The 23,195-nt window shown below is 36.1% G+C and overlaps 1 protein-coding gene and 1 pseudogene across 1 annotated transcript in view; both read left to right on the top strand.

Annotated features, from left to right (window-relative positions):
• The first annotated feature begins 8,265 nt into the window (after positions 1–8,265).
• On the top strand, positions 8,266–9,282 carry LOC123252191 (annotated as a pseudogene).
• Positions 9,283–14,899: 5,617 nt separating this feature from the next.
• Positions 14,900–23,195, top strand: part of ALB (albumin) — a 19,835-nt gene continuing 11,539 nt past the window's right edge. Inside the window, exons 1-6 of the mRNA XM_044682256.1 lie at positions 14,900–14,997; positions 16,245–16,302; positions 19,053–19,185; positions 19,532–19,743; positions 20,720–20,852; positions 21,894–21,991. Coding sequence (XP_044538191.1) covers positions 14,919–14,997; positions 16,245–16,302; positions 19,053–19,185; positions 19,532–19,743; positions 20,720–20,852; positions 21,894–21,991 — 713 coding nt within the window. The 5' untranslated portion in view covers positions 14,900–14,918. The remainder of the gene's footprint in view (positions 14,998–16,244; positions 16,303–19,052; positions 19,186–19,531; positions 19,744–20,719; positions 20,853–21,893; positions 21,992–23,195) is intronic.

Genomic DNA, 23,195 nt, shown 5'->3' with positions numbered 1-23,195 from the left:
AAATATTTCTATTCTTTTCCTCTTTTTTGCTTTGGATACTGCCTCCAATCTAGTCTACACCTTCACTAATTACTTCATATTGGGACCTCTTGTGTCTTTTATCCATCCTAAGCCTTGCTGGAAGATTAATCTTTATGTTTTTATCAGATCACTTTCCTGCTCCACATCTTCATTGGCATGAGGAATTCTAAAATCCTCAGGTATTCAAGAATTCCTCTAAAAAACCCCACCCTACCTTTGTAACTCAATTACAGCAATCCTTTGAGAGCTGAGAATCCAATTTCTTCTAATATGGTTAGTTTGACTCAAGATATGAAGTTGGGAGTATCATACATGTTAGTTTCTAAAGCTTCCTTATTGGTATGTAAAGTTCTTAGAAAAGTCTTTACAATGCTACATAAAAATCAGCTATTATTCTATTGCCTTTTTGTCTATTTGCCCATTATGGACATTTAATAAATTATTTATTTTAATTTTATTTGGAAGTGAGATAACATTTTTATTTTGATCTGTTTTTGAGAAGTAGAGTCACAGATTAGGTTTTTGTTATTTTCCTGAAGAGATGAATAACAAAAGGACAATGATTTTTACCTTTTTGCCATTATATGCAAATACATGTACCTCAATTAAGTGATTAGAAAATAAAATCAGTGAATAAAGATTAAAGAAGTAGGATTATTTAATATCACCAGTCTCATGCCTTGTCCATCATAGATACTCAATTGGCTTTTGTAGAATGAATGATTTTGAGAAAAGAAATAGCTCTCAAGCAGGGACTATTGAGACCATCTAGTCTTTATGTCTTCCCTTATAGAAGTCCAAGAAGGTTAAATGACTATCAGACAAGTTAAACACCTGATATGGGATTTGAACCCAAGTCCTCTGAGTACAGGGTCACTATACCATCCACTGTACTTCACTTCCCTTAAAAGATTGCTTGATAATAGCCTACAAATGTTTCCTGGCTTTGACTAGTCCCAAAATTTCATTGATGGGAGTCTTCCCTCCAGTGGTGCAAATGGAAACCTATATAAGCCTTTTCATCTGTGTATGACTCCTGTTTTTAATCTATAAATTATCCATAGGGAATCTACCCCAAGTGTCTTCCTTTGGATTTTTGACATTATGTGAATACCTTTATAGCATAAGTATTGTCCATTGGCAATCTTTCTCTTTTTACTCTTTTCCTCATTATACGATCTTCTGATGATGTCCTTTATGCCACTTCTCCTGTGTTGGCAATATGTTGTGGCCTATGCACCATGGTCTTTTGGGTGACCAATGACTTTAATAGACAAAAGAAGCTCTACTGTGAGAGTTGGAAGTGGGAGGCAAGCTGAAAGAAGTAGCAAGACTGGAAGTTATGTCAGGTTAAGGAGAGGAGGGAGAACCATGGGGTGGTGGCTACCTTATACTGAGCTTTGGTATCTCAGATGTAAATCTATGATACCATGATGATGACTACAGAGCTAGATGAGATCTTTCACCTATTCTTTAGCCTGTCTCCAGGTAAAGACAACTTTAAGTTTCTATCAATCAGATCTCAGGTTAAAAAATGAATGTGAAATCTGTTATTCTAGGGAAGTCACAAAGATTGAAAGAGAATTAGATTATAATTCTAGATAGGTGTAGGTGCTCTGCTTTTCTTATTTCTTTTGATCCTTTATAGCCCTCTATTTCTTCTTCTTCCCCAGTTACTCAAGTTATTTTTCTCCCCAGTTACTCTAGTGCTTAATCTTGAAATGTTATCCTTGTGAAGTTTAATTATAGGATGATAGAATTTGAGAGTTGAAAGGGATCTTAGCAGCTATAGTTTAACCTGCATATCAAAGGAATTCTCATGATAACATATTTAGTAAGTGCTTGATCAGCCTCTGCTTACAAATCTCTAAGGAAGGGTAATTCATGATCTCTCTAAGACAGCTTTATTCCACCTTCAGATATTTTTAATTATTAGAAAAAAATTTTCCTGACACTAAACTTAAATTGGTCTCTTTGCCACTTCTACCCACCATTCTGGGACTAAATAGAAAAAAATCCTCCACATGTTGGGCTTTCAAATACTTGAACACAGTTATCATTTCCATTACCTTTTACTCTTTCCCTCCAACCTATTCTTCTCTAGGTTAAATATTGCTAATTCTTCCAACTGATCCTGGTTATCCTCTTGGATTTTCTGGCTTATTAATATCTTCTTAAATCATTGTGCTTAGAATTGGACTTGATACTCTAGATGAGTACTTTGCCTGACAAAGGCAGAGTAAACTGGGACTTGTACTGCCTAACCTCTAGAAGTTATACTTCTTGTAATGTAATCCAAGATTGCATTAGCTTTTTTGTCTGTCACATCACACTGCTGACTCATGTTCAGCTTGCTGTCCACTAAAACCTCCAGGTTATTTTTCTTCATCAGAACAACTGCTATCTAACTGCACTTTCCTCATTTTATACTCGTGAAGCTGAAAATTTGTATTAAAATAAGTCCTTACATTCATCCCCATTGAATTTCACCTTATTAGATCCATTCCAAAGCTTAAACTGGCTATTGGCAAATTACATTATTTATGCTTTTTATCCAAATCACTAATAAAAATGTTAAACAGTATAAGACCAACCATAGACCCTTATGATTCTTCCTTGGAAACCTTCTGCCATGTTAACATTGAACCATTATCAACTCCCAGTTGAACCTAGCCAACCAATCAGTTCTGAGACCATCTAATTGTATTATTTTTCTTTAAGATCTTTCCATCTTCTTCACAAGAATAATATGAAATACTTTATAAGCCATACTAAAATCTAGGTAAAAAGATAGCATTTCCCTTATCTGTTAATTACTAATCTTATAAAAAAAAACGAGGTTATATTGACATGACCTAGTCTTGATGAAGCCCTACTGGCTCTTTGTAATCACTGCTTCCTTTTCTATTCAATAATTTTTTTTCCCAGTAATTAGAGTCAAGCTCAGTTTTCCTCTGCTGCTTTAAAAAAAAATCTACCTAATGTTTGATAAACTCAAAGACCCCAGCTTTTAGGATAAGAACTCAATTATTTAGCAAAAATTACTGGGAAAATTGGAAAACAGTGTGGCAGAAACTAAGCATAGATTAGTATCTCACACTCTATACTAAGAAAAGGCCAAAATGGGTATATGATTTACAAAGAGTGATACCAAAAAGAAATTAGGGGAACAAGGAATAGTTTACCTGGAAGATCTATGGAGAAGGGAAAAATTTATGATCGGACAAGAGTATTAGATATAAAATGAACAATTTTGATTATATTAAATTAAAAAGCTTGTGTACAAACAAGACCAATGTAACCAAGATTAGAAGGGAAACAGCAGACTGGGGAAAAACGTTTTATAAAAAAAATTCTCTGATGGAGGCCTAATTTCTCAAATTTATAGAGAACTAAGTCAAATTTATAAGAATACAAGACATTCTTCAATTGATAAGTGGTCAAAGGATATCAACAAGCTGTTTTTAGATGAAGAAATTAAAGTTATCAATAATCACATTTTAAAATGTTCTAAATCACTCTATATTAGAGAAATGTAAATTAAATCGACTGTGTGGTACCACTTCATGGACATTAATGCATTGTTGGTGGAGTTGTGAGCTGATCTAACCATTCTGGAGGGCAATTTGGAACTATGCCCAAAGGGCTATAATCTTTGAATCTGCCATACCAATACGCTACTGTGTCTGTATCCCAAAGAGATAATAAAAAAGGAGAAAGCTTCTACAAAAATATTTATAGCAGCTCCTTTTGTGGTGGCAAAGAATTGGAAATTGAGAGGATGTCCATCAATGTTAGTGATGGAATTATACCATGAGAAATTATAATTAGGATGATTTCAGAAAAGCTGGAAAGATCTGTATGAACTGATGCATAGCAAAATAAGAATAATCAGAAGAACATTATACACAGTAACAATACTGTATGATGATCAACTGTGAAAATGTGGCTACTCTCAGCAATGCAATGATCTGGGACAACTCTGAAGAACTTATGACGGGGAATGCTATCCACCTTCAGAGAAAGAACTGTTGGAGTCAGATATAGATCAAAACATACTATTTTCCACATTATGTTAGTTACAGTTTTCTTTGGGGTTTAGGTTTTATATGAATATTCTCTTATAATAATGACCAGTATGGAACTATGTTTTGCATGATAATACATGTATATTCCTGATCAAAATACTTACCATCTCTGAGAGGGGGGAGGGAAGAGAGGATGGGAGACAACTAAGATCTTATAATTTTGGAAAATATGTTGAAAATTGTTATTACATGTAATTGGGAAAATAAAATAACTTTGAATTAAAAAAAAGAAAGAAAATCCAGATATTTGTCTATCTCCAGTCTTGTTGTACCCCTCCCATTTTCCATGACTCCTTGTTCAATGACTTCAGTCTTTTGAAAGAAACTCAAGTAAGAAAAGAGAAACTCTTAACCTTATGAAAAGGTGAACTTCAGTAGTTGAAAGAGTCAGCAAAAAGAAGATGGCCTGGTTTTATTCTTTGTGGCAGGGAGGAAGGGAAAAAAGGCAAGTGAAATGGGTCATTATTTTATGATACTCTGGCCTGTGGTTATCAAGCACACATGGGTCATTATATGGTGTCAGAGGCTCCAAAGGGTAAAATCCTACCTTCATGCATAAACACTAAGAAATAGCCTTGTTTAAAGAGACTCAGCAAAATTATCACATCTGGGCTCAATTAAAAAGCTTTAATACTTAAATGATCCAAAATATCTATCTACCCAGCCAATGTCAGTCATTAGAATTTTGAGTATGAACATCATTTTATAAGTGTACCAAACCATTTTAGGAAGAGTTTTGAGGGAGGAATTAGGTGCCTTATTTATTCCAATATCATCTGAAAGGGTCAAGGTACAGATAAGCAAATGTTTCACAAACACTATTAAAAAAAATCCTTTCAATTGAGAAAAGGTCAGTAAGATCTTTAATTTCATGAAAATAGAGGGCATGCAGAAAACAGGGCCAGCTTTCCATGAGCAGGCTTAATAGAAGTACCCATCATAATGACTCTCTGATGGGCTAGCAGTCAGCTGATTCTGGACTCTTCCCCAAGAACTCTGCTAGAGAAACAATGGTCTCCCGAGGGGATACTACTACACTTGGGCTCACAACAGCTCCTGAAGTCAAAGGCAGATTAGTTTTCCATAAGGGAAGGCCCTCAGGTAGATAGTGCTTCACAAAGTCACAAAGAAATACTGCTGAACTTTGTGCAGTGTTAGCAAAAATGCTCCAGTCCTTAAATAAATAATCATGTTTGTTAACACTGGAGTCAATGTTTGTTTCCAGATACTGTCTACTTCATGACGTGACTTTTATGCCAATATTTAGTAGACCTGCTGAGTGAGAGGTTTGGGCTTATCAATGAGTCCGTTAGCTTTAAAGATATTAAAGATTGAGTCTCTTGGATTTTGCAGTTTTGGTCAATCAAGAATAAAACTAAATTTTCATATGGAACTAGAGATATGTTCATTGAGTTCTAGGAACAGGTACAGCTATCATGAAAAGTCTACATGTATGAATTATAGAAAGCAAGTGGTGGGAGGGAAGAGGGTTGCAGAAGTTTTAAGATTTCATAAATTACGTAGCAATATTTTGGATGGTGAATGCTATTCTCAACATTCGCATTACACCATAAAGGTCTTTCTAGGGCAGAAAGAGAAGCATGACTGCGTATACTGATTTTTTTTGGTTATTGACATTCATTATTTTTATATGAGAAGCTTTCTTCAATTTTTACTTCTAATATATAATAGGGGCTCTAAGATAAGAAAGTCTTGATAAGCATGCTTTAAATGGCAGCAAATATTTTTCCTTGAATTCTTGAGAAAAAGCCAACAAAACTTTTCTTTGAAGAGTTTGCATAAGTTTAAATCTTAATTCCCCAGTAACAAAGTTCATTTAAAATAGAAAATATAAATAAGCATATTTGTTGTCCTTTAAAAAATATTAAACCTAACTATATGTAAAAGAAAATTTTTTGCTAAATGCTTTATGTGGAGCTTGAAAATTCAATAACTCATGTCTCCCTGACTTGCTTATTGTGTAACTTTGAAACCCTGAGGCCTATTGGATTTTGGACTGATGTTTACATGACAGACATTTGCTAACAGAGGAGCTCAAAGTGCTCCTCGGTATTACTCTTACTCAGAGGTATCTGATATCTTTCTAAAGCCTCCCAGGTTGCTCAAAGTTCTACCATGATGCATATTCTTCATGAAATTCCTGAAGAATTTGTTTGGCTTTGTAACTGCTTTCTAGATATTTTCTGAATCTTTATTTACTGTATATATGTATGTATATATATATATGTATAAATATTTAATTAAGTTATATGTGTACATATTATTTCTTCTGATAGAACATATGATCTTTGAGGATAGGTACTGTTTTGCTATTTTATCTTTGTAAAGGAGTAGCTAGCACAACGGCCAGCGCACACTTAATGAATGCTTATTGATAGATTTGCATGTTTAAAAATATCTTTATATATTTCACTAAATAGTTCAATTATATTAAAAAATTTTTATCTCCAAATTTTGTCCCTCTTACCTGCCCCTCCACGAGAAAGCAAACAATGTAATATTGCTTATATATGTGAAGTCATGCAAAACATATTTTTACATTAGACATGTTGCAAAAGAAAAGACATACATTCAACTTTCTTTTCTTAAGAAAGAAAGTGAAAAAATTATGTTTCAATCTGCATTCCAAGTTTATTAACTCTCTCTCTCTGCATTTCCTGTCATGGGTCCTTTGGAATTGCCTTGGATCATTGTCTTGATCAGAGTAGCTAAATCCTTCATAGTTGATCATTATTATAATATTGTTAATACTGTGTGCAGTGTTCTTCTGGTTGATTTATGGATTTTTACAATTAAGTAAACATTACATGATTTATAATACAAATAAACGTGCAATTTAAAGTATAGATATATTGTCTAGGAAGGGTAACCCATTAACTCATACACAGTAGGATGAACACATTTCTCTACTTATCTAGACCATCAGCTAGAAGACATCTGGTTAGTAAAGGATAACATTCTGGGCAGAGATATCTTGAAGTGAGTAGTTTGGCAATATATTAGAGTTATGGGAGTTGGGTTTGGTTGGGGTACCATGATGGAATGTAGGAGAGTGAAAACAGAATGAGGATACTGCTTGAGCAGGAGGAAGGGGAAACTCAATGAAGAGAACCTTCACTTGCTTCACAGTTTTACTTATGATCTTCCCTGTTGTTAAAAAAAGGGATAAAACTATGACTCAATTTCCAACTGTATTTGGATTTATAGTTGTGTTTTATAGTATTCCTTTCTGAACTCTTTGTACATGCCATTTTAACTTTCATTTTATGGACATGGATTCTTTTCCCCCCTTTTTAGATATACAGAATGAAAAAGGAAGTGGCTAATACTCAAAACCAAATCAAATCAAATGAAATAAAAACCCCTAGCAATACATTTGACCAAATTTTTATATATATATATAAAAACATTAGCTTAGGGCTTGAGATTCTCAATGCTAAATGATTGGAGAGCATAACGGTTCCATACCATAAATGAGAAGTTTTTTTTAACTCTTAGTTAAAAATATCATTATCAAATAATTTAAAAAACTAGATTGTTTATCTCACATTCATAGCTTTAGCCCTCATTTCTTCATCTGTCTCTCAGTCTCTGTCTCTGTATCTTTGTCTCTCTCCATTCTATTCCCTTAAGCTAAACATATACTTTTGTTAGTTATCTTTTGTGTCTTAAATTATTTTAAAAGATCTAAGAACATTTTCAGAGGTAGTATAGTACAGTGGAAACAAAATTGCACGTGGAGTCTGTGGACCTGGGTTCAAAATCCTCTTCTGACACAAACTACCTTTATTACCTTGGGAAGGTGGAGCAGTGAACAAAGTGATGGACTTGGAATTAGGAAGATCTGGGTTCAAAATTGGTCTTGAGCACTTACTGGCTGGGCAACTTTGGGCAAACTCTACCAAGTATTATCTGCCTCAGTTTCTCCTCTGTAAATGGTAATAATAGCTCACAAATCTTAGGCTTACTTTAAAGATAAAATTATATGATATTTGTAAAATACTTGACAAAACTTTGAATATTGTATAAACACTCACTATTAAGGCAAAAGGAAGCGGGACTAGGTGAGCAGTTCTGGTGAAGCAGTTTCTCCTACCAGATGTGCCTTTTCTGCAAGATCTTTTGGAGCCTGGTCATGGATCCCAGTGGAGTTGGCCATGTAGTGCTCCCCTTGATGCTGAGCTGGCTGAAACCACAGTCAGAAAGAAAACTTACAAAATAGATTTGCAGAGATGTGTTGGGTCGTTTTGAGAAGCAATATGTCAAAGAGATTGGAGACTCATGGATTATAAGGGACATCTTGATATCTCCATCATATTGGCAAAATGCATTCCTTTTTAATAGATTCAACTATCCTTTTCAGCTAGAAAAGGATTTATAGCTGAAGAGATATCATACTCTTCTTCAAACATATTTTCCTTACTATCCTGAATCACTGACATGCTACATTAGTAGAATTCTTGGCCGAATACCTTCAGAGAGATATCAAGTTGGTAAATTGAAAATATACTATCTTCTAAATGCTGTCTCCCTTTTCGCAGTGCTGACTCTGGAAATACAAAGTGGAGAAAAAGTTTTGGATATGTATGCTGCTCCTGGGGGTAAATCAGTAGCTCTTCTACAGTGTGAATATCCAGGTTATTTTCGCTGCAATGACTATGATAATCTGAGATCAAAGGGGTTAAAACAGACACTAGAATCCTTCATCCCACAACCCATGATAAATATAATAAAAGTTGCTGAATTGGATGGCAGAGAGATAGGAGATATTCAACCTGAAATTTTGACAAGGTGTTAGTTGATGCCCCATGTTCAAATGATTGAAATTGGTTATTCTCTTTTGACACCCAGAAGACATCCTATAGGCTAAACCAAAGGAAGGAATTGACTCTTGGTAGGCATTGCATTCTGGAGGATCACTGTTTTCTTCCAAATGCATGCTTTCCAAGGCAGAAAACAGTGATATAATCAATCAAGTCCTAAATTCTCATAGTAACATATTTCCAGTGGACATGAAGGAAATAGTTAGTGCAGTATTTCATGATTTCACATTTGCTCCTAGTGGATAGGAATATGGATTGTTGGTGCTTTCAGACAAAAGAAAGCCTGAGGCCCAATGTCTTTAGCAAAATTAAAGAAATCAGTACCTTGAACATATGTTTTATACATCATGTTGACAAATAAAAAAATAAATAAATGCTCATTTAATCACTTAATTTCTTGTGGCCCAAATTTCTTCATCTGTCAAAATGAAGGGTTTGGACTAAAGAGCCTCTGAGGTCCTCTCTAGTTCTAAATTGATGATCTTATGAAATTCATATACACTCCCAATTCCAGGCTCATTTTTTTTCCCAGAAAGAAAATCTGGCTCCACTTGTATTAGGAATCCACTGACTGATAGTAGAAAAGGACATTTTGTAATCAAGTTGACCACTTAAACCCAGGAATGGATTATTAGAATCCCAGTCTTCTGGCAATTTCAGTCATTAAATAGTCTGTATTTAGCACCTTTTGTGCAATGAGTACCTTACTTGAAATTAAAGGGGTTAGAGAAAACACGTAATTCCTTTTTTTAGATGTGTTCATTCTAGAATTTCAAAGCTACTCCAAAGTAACTTCAATCTTTTGCTGAAACAGAAGAATCACTTCCATGTATCCTGTTCAGACCTTAAGATTTGGAACTTTTTTTTTCTTCTTAGAAGTTATGATCAATGTATTCAAGCATATTATTGCTTGAGAGGCAATGGTTTATTCTCTGGGTTGTTCAAGCAGCCTTGACGGAATATGTGTGGATGATGGAGTGGATAGAGGATTCTCTCTTAGACACTTACTGGTTATATGACCCTGGATAAATCAGTTAACCTCTGTAACATTCAATTTTCTTATGGATAAAATGGAACAAATAATAGCACCTACTTCCCAGGATTGTTGTGAGGCTAGATTTTTGCAAGATAATAAGAGTAAGGTTAAGGTATACAAAGATAGACCTTAACCATATAATGTGTATCATCATCATTATTATTATCAAAAAGTTTATATATAACTACAATCACAAATATATGTAAGGGCTACACAGTTAATATTTAGCAAAGCTTTTGACAGTCTCTCATAGATTAAAGCAATGTGGGGTAGATGGATTTAGAACTTATTGAATGACAGGATCCAAAGATTCACTGTCAACTTCAAAGGAGGTCTTGCAATGGAATGCTCTGGGGATCTGTCCTTGGTCCTGTGCTGCTCAATCTTTTTTTCAATTACTTAGATTTGTGATGGTGAACTTATGGTGCGCATGCCAGAAAGAGTGGTCTCTGTGTGCATGATCCCATTGCCTATCAGAGTTTGTTACTAGAAAGGCAAAGGGGCTTCAGTGGAGCTCCACCCCACCTGAGGACATTTTTTCACTTTACAGACCTCTCTGCCCAGCAGCCCAGTGGGAGCACTTCCTCCCTCCCCTCTCTGGGATAAGGTGGGCAGGTCATAGGCAGCACAGCTGGAGGGGAATGGAGCACTCAGGCCACTCCCCTCCCTAACCCTAACCCTAACCCTAAATTTGTTTCTAACTCTAAATTCATTTCTAATCCTAATTCTAACCCAAACTTTAACTCTAACTCTAATCCTAAATTTGTTTCTAATGCTAAATTCATTTCTAACCCTAACCCTAACCCTGAGGACATTTTTCCACTTCATCCATCTCTCTCCCCAGCAACCCAATGGGAGCACTATCTGTTTCCCCTGTCTGGGGTAAGTGAGGTTAGCAGGGTTGTGGTGGAGTGGTACTCAGTCTCTGGGGGTGATGGGACATGGCACATGGTCTCAATGTGGGGCACGCACCAGGTCTCTAAAAAGTTTGTTATCATTGACTTAGATAAAGTCATAGAAAAGATCCTCATGAAATTTCAGATGATATGAAGCTGGGAGGGAAAGCTCATATGTTAGATGTCAGAGACAGGATCCACAATTAACTTGACAGGTTTGAACGATGGATGAAATTTAATAAGATGTCATAAAGAATAGACTGATATAAAACTTTTCCCTTAGGTTATGAAATCACTTTCATTAATACAGGGTGGTGAGGTAGAGTAGTCCCATAGAAGTTTAATCAGATAAACATCTGGGGGATTCACTAAGCTCAGTTGAATGAATGAATGAAACACTTATGAAATACTTGCTATGGGCAAAGCACTGGAAATACAAATGGAATGTAATTCAGTCCCTTTTCTCAAGGAGTTTTCTAATGAAGGAGACAACATGTAATGCAACTTCTTTGGTTGCAACCTCAATTCATACAAATTACAGTATATGCAATTGGCAAATTAAAAAAATAAAGACAGAAAAATGCATTAAATAAAAATTTCAATTACATGCTAAATTTATGCCACTGTGACATAAAGTCTCTCAGCAGTTCACTTAGTCATGCTCATTCTCTTTGTGAGAAGCATTAATATGTCATTACAGTTTTTGGGTCAAATGTAAGCTCCTGCATCAGTATTTATTCGAAGTTCTCACTTGTTATATGTTATGTCCCCATCAGTATCAGAGCTGTGTTTCTCTTTGTTTCATTAATGCCATTTAGTTAACAATAATGGTTCCAAAAAACAAGAGCAGTGATGCTGGTAGCTCTGATAAACCTAAGAAAAGTTCTGAAGTGTTTAGATATATTCTATAAGAAATACTTATTAAATGATGGAGTTTGCTATTATGTATGATTTTCAACTTATGCGAAGGCTCTTGGAGTGTATTGGTCATGCAAAACAAGTCACTACCACATGTGGAAAGTTTCATCTGGGCGTCAGGTGTAGAGGTCCCTTGGTTCATAGAATACAATGGCAAAAAAGTTGTAATCTCTCTTCTTTAATATCATTTCCACTGATACAATCAATCAATTTCTAATGTTGAATTGAGTTGACAATATTATTATCACAGCTAAAAAAGCTATTGTTCTCTTAGCTTTCATTGAAATAATTTTAATGTCCAGAATGAAAGAGGTCACAGTTCCATTGTACTTTGTTCCACTCAGACGACATCTAGACTTCTGTGTTTAATTCTAAGGAATATTTTAGGAAGGTCCTGTACAATATTATTAAATATAATAAAAGGTATGTATATTATTACACTTTAAGGTTTGCAAAGTGCTATACACATATGTCATTTGATATCACAATCACTTAACATAGGTGCTGTATTATTCCTATTTTTCAGAAAAGGAGATGTCTCGGATTAATTAAATTAAATGCCTAGACTATGTAGTGAACAGCCAGTATATGGTGGGGGTGAGAGTCAAACCCAGAATTTTTTTGATTATAGCTCCATTGCTCTTTTCACTACACCAAGAAAGTGAGACCCCTTCTAAAAGCTGACAACAATGATGAGGACAAAATTGACTAAAGAGGCTGGAAAAAAGACTTTTGAAGGACATGATAGCAACCACAAGTCTTTTAAAGGTTTTCATATTGATGAAGGATTAATCTTATGTTTGGTGCCAGTGGCCCTAATTAGGAAGAATAAATGGAAATTCAGAAAAATGGGTTTAGGCTCAAGAAAAGGGAAAGCTTCTTAACAGTTAGAGCTGTCCATAAGTGAAATGGATTGCCTTGGAAGGTGGAGGAATCCCTTTCCTCAGAGGCCTTTAATTGGAGGCTATATGAGGACTTCTTTGATATGTCATGGACAATATTCTTGCTCAGAAACAAATTAGACTACATAGCCTCTGAATTCAAAGATTCTCAAACTTTGATTAGGTCTTCCAGAATGAATCTTAACTTCTCACAGATTGAGAGTCTGCTAGAGTTAGCAAGTGACTTAAAAATGAATGAATTTTCCCTAGAGTTGTAAGAGTATGTGGGGAAAAGATCCTTTTTGAAAATTTCTTTTTAAGAAAAAAGTTTACCAAAACATAATTAAACTGATGATTTTGATTGAATTGCCCTCTGAAGTTTGTTTTAATTTTCTTCTTTGCCTTCTCCTTCTCCTTTTTCTTCTTTACTTACTTCTTCTTCTAAAGTTCTTTGCTTACTTCTTTTCCTTTCTGACATGTAATATTTAAAAAATATGAACTTGGCATTTGTCTCTACCTGCGTCTCCCATGAACACCTAGGTTACTTCAAAGAGAAGGGAGTACCACATTATCTTACTTATCTCCCAGGAACCAAGAAGCCACAGTTAAAACTGAGTGTGAAACAACTGATTGTTTTAAGATGGAAAAAGGAACAGGATAAGGCTATATATTGTCAATTTATTTATTTAACTTATATGCAGAGTACATGAAATGTCATTTGTGATGAATCAGAAGTGGGAATTAAGTTTGGTAGAAGAAATATCAACAGCATCAGATATACAGACAATACCACTGTGATGGCGGAAAGTTAAGAAGAATTAAGCCTCTTAATGAAGGTGAAAGAGAAGAGTGTAAAAGCTGGTTTGAAGCATAACATACAAAAAAAATCTGAGATCTTGGCAACTGGTCCCATTAATTTCTGGTAAGTAGAAGGAAAAACATTGGAAGCAATGTCAGATTTTATATTCTTGGGCTTAAAATCACTGTCATAAAGCAGTCATAAAAGGAAAAGATACCCTCTCTTTGGAAGGAAAGCTATGGCAAATCTGGACTACTAAAAAGAAGAGACATCACCTTGCTGAAAGAGGCTTGGTAGTCAAAACTATGTTTTTTCCAGTAGTAATATATGACTAAGAGTTGGATTATAAAAATCCTAGTGCCATAGAATTAATGCTTTCAAATTGTGCCGATGAACAATAATTTTGGACAGGAAGAATATAAAAAAAGATGATGAGAAAATCTGTTAGATAGCTTTTGATATGGAATGAATGAACTTGGACAGACTTTTAGAGATAATGGAGGATAGAAGAGTTTGGTCTGCTTTATCCCACGGAATTATAAAGAGTTGGTCATGACTGAATGACTGAACTACAAGAACAATATCTTGATATTTTCAAGGTTGTAAGTCTTGCCACATGTTTATGTGGCTTCACGTTTTTGATTTCTACCTCAATACCAATACTAATAATTTCAATTGTTTTCTACTATTATTTCTAAGAATCACTAGTGAAGCCAAATTCAAGGATTAACGTGAACTCCAGAAAAAGCAATTGCTTTTGAGGGTCAAGACTGAGAATTATGCTGTAAAGTTTCTGCACTTCTGGCTGTGTCCTACATACACTCTCCTTATATGTACATATTCTCTCCATTAGATGAATCTTGGTCCACATAGGAACTTTTTGAGCTTCAGCATTGTCCAAGTATGGGCAGGAATAGATGGTCCAGAAGCCTCTTAATTCTTTTCATTTATAATTTTTAAAAAAAATTTCATTACAATTAGGAAAGTTCAGCACTGCAAATGGGTTGCCTAGGCACATTTTAAAATTTAGAGTCTCTGTTGGTGTAACTCTCCAACCCTAGCCTCTGGCTTGGTTAAATTTTTACAACTATCACAAACTAAAATGTCCAAATGGGAATCTAGGATAAAGGACATGGTACTGAATAAAAAGTACAAATAGTTTAGATTCTTGTTTATAATTTGATAAGATATTTTACATAAGTTTAATGAATTTACAAGGTCTTTTTGAGAAGAGAGTTCCAGATGGCAAACATATGCAAGGAATTTGGGCAAACAAAGTTTTGGCAAGAATATTCTGAATTTTGTAATAAGTGGGAGGAAATGAAATACAAAGTTAATAATCTACAATTATTGGTTAAAAAAAGTATATTAGTGCATTTTTCCTCTCAACATCCTACCTTTTTTCCTCCACCAGTTCCCACAAACAATTGACAAGATGAAGTGGGTAACTTTTATTTCCCTTATTTTCCTCTTCAGCTCTGTTTATTCCAGGGATCTGTTCCGTCGAGATGCACGTAAGAATTTTTCTATTCATTTCTTTCTTTCTTTAAAATCTTTTATTTAATTAATTAATTTAGAAAACTTTTTTTTTCATGGTTACATGATTCATGTTCTTTCTCTCTACTCCTCCCACTCCCATGATTACTTTCTTTTTTTTTTTTTTAAACCCTTACCTTCCGTCTTGGAGTCAATACTGTGTATTGGCTCCAAGGCAGAAGAGTGGTAAGGGTAGGCAATGGGGGTCAAGTGACTTGCCCAGGGTCACACAGCTAGGAAGTGTCTGAGGCCAGATTTGAACCTAGGACCTCCCGTCTCCAGGCCTGACTCTCAATCCACTGAGCTACCCAGCTGCTCCCATGATTTCTTTTTAATGTAGAAAGAGAGTCTAAATAAATGAAGATTGACTCTTTGGGAATATGTAACACCATTTTGTATATTTTTCTTTGGAGATTAAAAAAATCATCAGAATAAGTGTATTTGTATAGTGTTGAGGAAGCTACATCATTAGTCTGTCTAATGATGTTGATGAACTAGACAGGAGGGTTTCTGTAATATTCTTTAGCAGATGGAGAAAATGCTGCCATGACTTCCTGAAGTTGTACAATCCCAAAGACAGAAAACCAATTTATGTTTTTTATCTCTTTAGCTAGGACTTGATCAGCTTTGCCCCAGCATGTACAAATCTAGAACCATTAAAGAAATTTTATAGAGTCTGGCTTTATAGCATTTGTGGTTTAGGCAGGTTTCCTCTGAAGAAGCTGTTTGGAAGAGAGTTGGCATGGTAGCAGGTTTGGAGTCAGGAAGACTTGATTTCAAATCTGGCCTCAGCCATTTAATAGTTGTATGACTTTGAGCAAGTCATTTAGCCTTATTTGCCACAGTTTCCTCATCTGTAAAATGAACTGGAGAAAGAAATGACAAACTGCTCTATTATCGGTGCCAGGAAAACCCCAAAAGGGGTCAAAGAAGAGTTGGATAGACTGAAAATGACTAAAGAAACAACAAAAATTCTCCTTTAAATATGAGGGGGAAAAAGTAAAGTTTAAATTACGCCTCTAGAAGTATCTTTGTCATTCAACAATTCTCCTGGTATTATATTGAATTGAATTTGACTTTTCTACAAATATTTTTCTGTACTGCTGGAGGCACTATCTTTTTAGTCAAATGGATAGATAAATCATGCCCCAAATGAAGAGGGATTGTTCAGTTGGTGGTGTGAAAACATTATAAATCTTTGTTCTTTGTTTTGTTTCATTTCTAGCAAAGAGTGAGATTGCCAAACGGTATAGAGATTTGGGTGAAGAAAATGTGAAAGGCTTGTAAGTAAAATTACTGAATAATTGGGTTAATTTTTCTATGAGTATTGATTGTGACCTGATTTATTTGTATCTTGACTAGAGGAGCCTTTCCTCCTCTTTCCCCTTCTTTACCCACGGTACTTATTAAGTTGCCATTAGTTTCTTCTCAGTAGCTAAAAGAGCTTTTCAAAATCTCCTGCATGAAGCCCTGATGTCACTTATAGCTGGGAGTAGGGGCTCCAAATTCCCACATGGTCAGCAAAAATTGTAGTTAAACATACTCTTTGGAGAGGGAAAGGGCATCATTCTTACATTTATAAGCCTGCTTTAAGGATCTCTGCTATGGTAACCTTTCTCAAGGGACAGGGCAGCTTGTGATGATTCTATAATACACTTTTGGGGGTACCTAACTTATTCCACACCTTGTGGAAGGAATATGTGATCATGAAACTCCAAAGTGCTATAATCATGAAAATAAATTATTTTAAAATGCAAAATTTAGAAAATAGCCTACTTTTGAAAACATTATATCTCACATTGTATTTAAATCATACTTCACCTTGGCTTTTCTAGTCTTAACTTTTCAAGGTACTAAGTAAGGTATTGAGTTCCATGGAGATGCTCTGAATTCTAACCAAGGACATTCTGTATTGACATAAGTGGAACCAAATCTATTAGCCTAGTATTGCTTGGAGGGATAGAAAGAGAGCTGTTATGAGCATTATAATTTGGGTCTCTGTTGGTCTGCTGTCTATTACAGCAAACTGAGCTTAGCATCAAAGACTGGATTGATTTCCTTCTGTTAGCTGTTCTTGATGTGAGGTCATGTGTAATGGTGCAGGGATGCTGCTGGGAAGAATGTGCTATATATTTTAGACTATGGCTTTATGTTGCTGGTCCATAGCAAATAATGGATACAATTATATTTGTGTGCTTAATTATACATTTATACAATAATAGCTAACCTTTAGGTTTGCAAAGTGCTTGACAAATATTACCTCATTTCTTCTTTTTTTTTTTTGCTTTAAAAAAATTTTTTTTTAAACCCTTAACTTCTGTGTATTGGCTCCTAGGTGAAAGAGTGGTAAGGGTGGGCAAATGGGCAAAGTGACTTGCCCAGGGTCACACAGCTGGGAAGTGTCTGAGGCCAGATTTGAACCTAGGACCTCCCGTCTCTAGGCCTGACTCTCAATCCACTGAGCTACCCAGCTGCCCCCTACCTCATTTATTCTCACAACATTCCTTGGAGGTAGATGTGATTGTTATCTTCATTTTTACAGATAAGGAAACTGAGGCAGACAGTGGTTAAGTGACTTCCTCAGGTCATATAGTTAGTAAGTGATTATCTATTAAGTGTCAGAGGCCAACTTTGAATTCAGGTCTTCTAGATCACCTAGATGTCTAACTGAATTGAATTCAGTTGCCCAGTGTTGTTCACAGACATGTGGGTGCTCTTCTACACTGAATGATTCCTGGTGGGCCTGGGGACACCATTTCCTTCCTCCACAAAATCTTCCTCCACAGGCTAATGTTTGGAGTTTCATCTAAAGAGTTGATACCATTTGTTTAAATGGTAAAATTCAGATCCCTTTAGGATGAACACCATTTTAAACTTATCAGTCCCTTATAACATAGTGTGACTGGAGATTCTGAGGCATGGGTTTGTATGAGAAGCAGGAATAGGAGGTTATTGGGAGTGGGGAAGACAAGAAGAGGGAAAAGGGAGCATTATAAGAAATTGGCTCAGATTTTTTTTTCCTTTTTTAAAAAATGAAGTTGGCTTTAACAAATTTTACAGCATAGACAGCAAGGTGACTAGAGCACTAGGCATAGAGTCAGAAAGATCCTGAGTTCAATTTTGGCCTTTGAAGCTTCTTCCTAAATGTATAACCATAGGAAAGTCATTTAATTTCTGCCTGCCTTAGTTTTTCCATCTATAAAGTGAAGACAACCTTACTTTGTAGGGTTGGTGAGAGCATCGAACGAGTTCATATTTGAAAAGTGCTAAGCACAGTGTTTGGCACCAAGTAGGTACTCTATAAATGCTTGCTTCTTTCTTCTCCTTGGTTAGGAGTAGTGAGAAAGATCATATACTTTGATCCTTGTAGAGTAGATGAATGAAAAAATGTCCAGTGTTTACTGAATTAAGGACTTGGAAATACATCTAAGTAGAAAGCAAAGCAGTACCTGCTCTTAAGGAGTACACATTCTAATTGGGGAGACAACACATCTAGAGAGTTTGGCTAAAAGGCAGATGCAAAATTTCCGTGGTTCTTAGGGTAAAATAGCAAAACATATGGTAATATTTAAACCATATTATTTTTCTGTTGTTAATCTATTTGACATCATCAAGGACTTTGGTGATGAGTATTTTCTTTGCTGAGTCTTCAGTAGCTGTGGCTGTTGAAGAATTGGGATCTACAGCAGTCTCAGAGATGGTTGCCATGTCTTATCTCTACCAGGGTTGATTCCCCTGCATAATGGCTGTAGATAATGTCAGACTGGAGGAAAGATGTATAGTCAGAGAGGTGCTGCTATTCCCAGGTCTCTTGGATGCCAGGGTCCTGGGCATGGATGTGAATAGAAGTGGTGGTTGGTCTATCTGGCATATGCTGTCCCTGACTTTCCCTCAGTATAACTTCTTACTCTAGCCAGATTGTGGATAGTGTCAATGCAAATTGGATCTGCATCATAGGGAACACTTTAAAATGGGGCTTTGTATTATTAAATTCCTCCTTTGCTTTCAGTAATTGGAAGAATTTTTTTTCCAGAGTTTTGATCACATTTGCCCAGTACCTCCAGAAATGCCCATTTGAAGATCATGTGAAATTGGTAGATGAGGTTGTACAATTTGCAAAAGGCTGTGTTGCTGATGAGACAGCTGAAAACTGTGGCAAATCCCTTGTGAGTATCAATTCTGTTCTTCAGTATGACTTTCTCTCATTTTGTTTCAGGTAGGAGGCCAGGGTAAATAGCAATTTGTCCCTGCAAAAAGCCCATTTTTTTCTTTGCTCCTGGTTATCTCACCCCAACAATCTGTCCAGGACTGTTCCCATTCATTAAAAAAAATGCAAAAATTTGTCTGAATGAAGAGAAAGTTTGATAATGTGAGAAGAGCAGTAGACTGTGAAGATGACTTCTTTTCCTCACTTCTTGTCTCCTGAATGTTGGTCCACCCAAATAAGAAAGTCAAGTATGCCTGGAACTTCAAATTGGTCATCAACTAACCCTCTATTTTTTTGCTTCCTAGCACCAACTTTTGGGCGATAAGCTATGTAAAATAGCAAGTCTTCGGGAGTCATATGGTGAAATGGCAGACTGTTGTGCCAAAGAGGAACCTGAGAGAAACCAGTGTTTCCTGAGCCACAAAGATGACCATCCAGACCTCCCTAAAATTGTAGCCCCTGAACCTGATGCTCTGTGCCAGGAATTCACAGAGAATGAAAACAAAGTCATGGGCTAGTAAGTGAGATCAGAAAGTGATATATGAACTAGTGGACCAACCTAGGAGTCCAGGAGAGGAATAAGCATTTATGAAACCCCCATTTTGTGCTGTGACTTAATAATATAATTTTATTGTAGTTCCAAAAAATTATGTAGTTGCTGTCATAAGCCCCATTTTATGGTTGAGGAAACTGAGGCAGACATAAAGTTAAGAGATTTGCCCAGGATCCCATAACTATTAAGTTTTCAAGACTGGATTTGAATTCAGATCTTCCTGACTCTAAGCCTGATACTTTCTCCACTGTGCCACTTAGCTGGCAAAGGCAAATCATTTAATCTCTTTTAGGTCTCAGTTTTCTCATCTATCAAATGAGAGGGTTAGATGAGGTCTTCGAATTCCTTTCTAGCTCTAGAATTCTGTGGTCTCAGTGATCTAGGCAGCTTGGCAAAGATTATTAAGTTACTAAAAATTGGCCAATTTCCAGAAATGGAGGGAGTGCCCTTGCTCATAATTTCCATTGTTCAGAGCTGGATCTAGTTTTAGTGTGCTGAAGTGGGAAGAACCAGAGACAGTTCAAAACATTTGTAGCCCTTTCAGCAGTGTGGAAACAGCAGCACCTAGCTCCCAATTAGTAGGAATCACTAATTTAGAAATGAATATGTGGGACCTAGGTGAATCATTCACCACTCACGGCCTCCCCAGAGCCTTTGCTCCCCTCTCAGGGCGTCTTTACCTCTTAACTGATGGAGGCTTTTACATCATTTGCCCCAGGCATGGTTGAGGTTGGTTTCCCTAAGCCCACCAATTCCCAGATAGAGCTGGAAGAATGATGAGGAAATCACATCTCCAGCAGGGAAGAGGCAGCAAAATTAAAATCTAAGTTGAGTTGGAGGAGTAAACTGCTCTCCATGGTTCTTGATGTGGACACAAGATTGAGGATGTTTAATATTTGTTGTTGCTAGAAAGTGACCATTTCTTTTCTGCCAATTTCAGCTACTTGCATCAAGTTGCCAGAAGACACCCCTACTTCTATGCCCCAGCACTCCTTGCCTATGCAATTCAGTACAGAGATGCAGTGAGGGAATGTTGTGCAGCAGCTGACAAAGCCACATGCCTCAATGACAAGGTATTTATTAAAAACAAACAAACAAACAAACAAAAGATCAAGTCACCATAGGATCCCTGACCTGGACCCAAGAAGCCACATCTTTTTTACTATAATCTTTCATCATCATCTTCTTGAGACCTCTGCTCAAGAGGCCATGTAGTATGGTAGATAAGACCTGTGGGTGAGGGGTTCAAGTCAAATCCCATCTTAGATGCTTATTAGCTGTGGGACCCTAGATAAGCCACCTACTTTGTCTTGCTCTCAGTTTCCTAATCTGTAAAGCAAGGGAGTTGAACTTTGTGCTCCTTCCAATTCTAAATATATGCTCCTTCCTTTGCTCCTCTCATCTACTGTTCCTATTTCTGCCAAGGATAGTGTGATAGCATTTGCCTATAGGTTGCTTAAACTTCCCATTCTACTCTGATCATTTCACTATATACAATATTGCAGTCTGGGAATTTTCTGCTTCCTGGTGATAGGTGTGTGTGTGTGTGTGTGTGTGTGTGTGTGTGTGTGTGTGTGTGTGTATGTTAATATTCGAGGAGGAACTTGGAGTGCACAGACTCTACTGTATGTAAAAGAGTGAGTTGTGTGAATGAGACAAGATTAAGGGGTTGGGGCAAAGTTGCGACTACTACTGAGAAAACAAGTCCAATGTATGCCTTATCATTGGTGAATGAGCAATGCCATCTTCATATAAGGCAGGACTTCTTAATCTTTTTTGTGTCATGGACCCATTGGGCATTCTAGTGAAGCCTAAGAACCCTTTCTCAGAATTATGTCATTATATGCTTAAAATTAAATACATAGGATTACCAAGGAATCCAAGTATATTTAAATACACTTATCAATGCCTGTCAATCCCCCCCTCTTTCTCTATTCACCCATCCATTTATCTATGTATCTATATATCTATCTGGTTTATGGAACCCAGTCTAAACTGCCTGAACTATAAAAATACTGAATTAATTTTTGAAGGCTTTGTGGGGAATTTATTTTTCATGAAAATGAAAATAGTGAAAATTATTTCTGAAAAAAGGTGGTTTCTTCTTTCTACAGCTCACTGATTTAAGAGAAAAAGTACTAAGTGCAGGTGCAAAGCAGAGATTCCGATGCTCCAGTTTAGACAAATTTGGAGAGAGAGCTGTCAAGGCAGGGTAAGTCTTTAAGTATCATTTGCCTAAAAACGGCTACATTTCTTGAAGAGGCAAAGATGGAAAAAGACTTGGGATTCCAAATTCCATAGCTAACACCATTTGTTGTTAATTTCATTCCCTCAAAAATATCAAAGCATTGTTGTGAGTGAAATTCAACAAAAAGATAAACCAAAGCATGCTTCTCTGAACAAGAAAACATTTCAATAGAATGGGTCTAATGAGTGCCTTGTTTAGCCAAAAGACAAAGAATTAAAGATGTAAATCATTTTAAATAACTATATTAAAAAGCATAGGTAACATCCTGGTGTTGAGAACAAACAGTATGATCTGTTATATAGCTGAGGCTCAGGAAATACTATTATTGGTTGTAGTTGGAAATGAGGGACTAGCAATAGCCTTTCCTCCTTTCCTCTTGTGACTAAGAAAAGCTCATTTTTTGAGTCCATTTGTAATATTAAAATATAGTGAGCTAGACTTCTTTGGATAAAAACTAGGTATCTTTGAAGGATAACTTGTCTTGTTTCCATCTTCATCCTGTAATGATAACAGAATTCCTTGAGGGAAGCACAGAACGGTGATTAACAGAACTGGATTTTTTAACTTAACTCATTACAGGTCAATTTTCTTCACTAAGTTCAGGGACAAAAAACCATGACTTACAGGACAAAATCAATTAACTGTAAATAGGACCAATAAAAATGAAAAAACAGAATCAATTTAATTTCAGAATTGAAAATTTCCCTTTTAATCCTTGTCATAAAAGTGGCAGGTATTTTTATTCCAGTCTTGTCAATAAGGTCTAGAAATGTTTATCCCCCTACCTGGACTGTTAGAGAGAATTTATGGCAATGGTTTTTCCCCAACCTTACTCCCACTTCACCCCTGCTTGACTTAGTTTAATGTTCCAATTCCTTCTACTGCTGAATTGATAAGGGAGTTTGGTTCTGTCTAATTCTTTGCCTTCCACTTTGGATCATGATGTAGTCTCATTCAGCCCAGTTAAGCCATGATTCTCTTTTCATTCTAAGTGTCCGTTAATATTGAGTTTGACTCCCCAAAGTACCTCATTGTAATGGGGTTCCCAAAGTTCCCTACAAGTTTCTAAGTAACCATGTTTATTGTTTATTGTGTTTGCTATATTCTCTCTCTCTCTCTCTCTCTCTCTCTCTCTCTCTCTCTCTCTCTCTATATATATATATATATA

The sequence above is a fragment of the Gracilinanus agilis genome, chromosome 6 (assembly GCF_016433145.1).
Source record: "Gracilinanus agilis isolate LMUSP501 chromosome 6, AgileGrace, whole genome shotgun sequence".
NCBI classification, from domain to species: domain Eukaryota; kingdom Metazoa; phylum Chordata; class Mammalia; order Didelphimorphia; family Didelphidae; genus Gracilinanus; species Gracilinanus agilis.
Note: the sequence above shows the minus strand (reverse complement) of the source record. Positions and strands in the feature narration are given on the sequence as shown.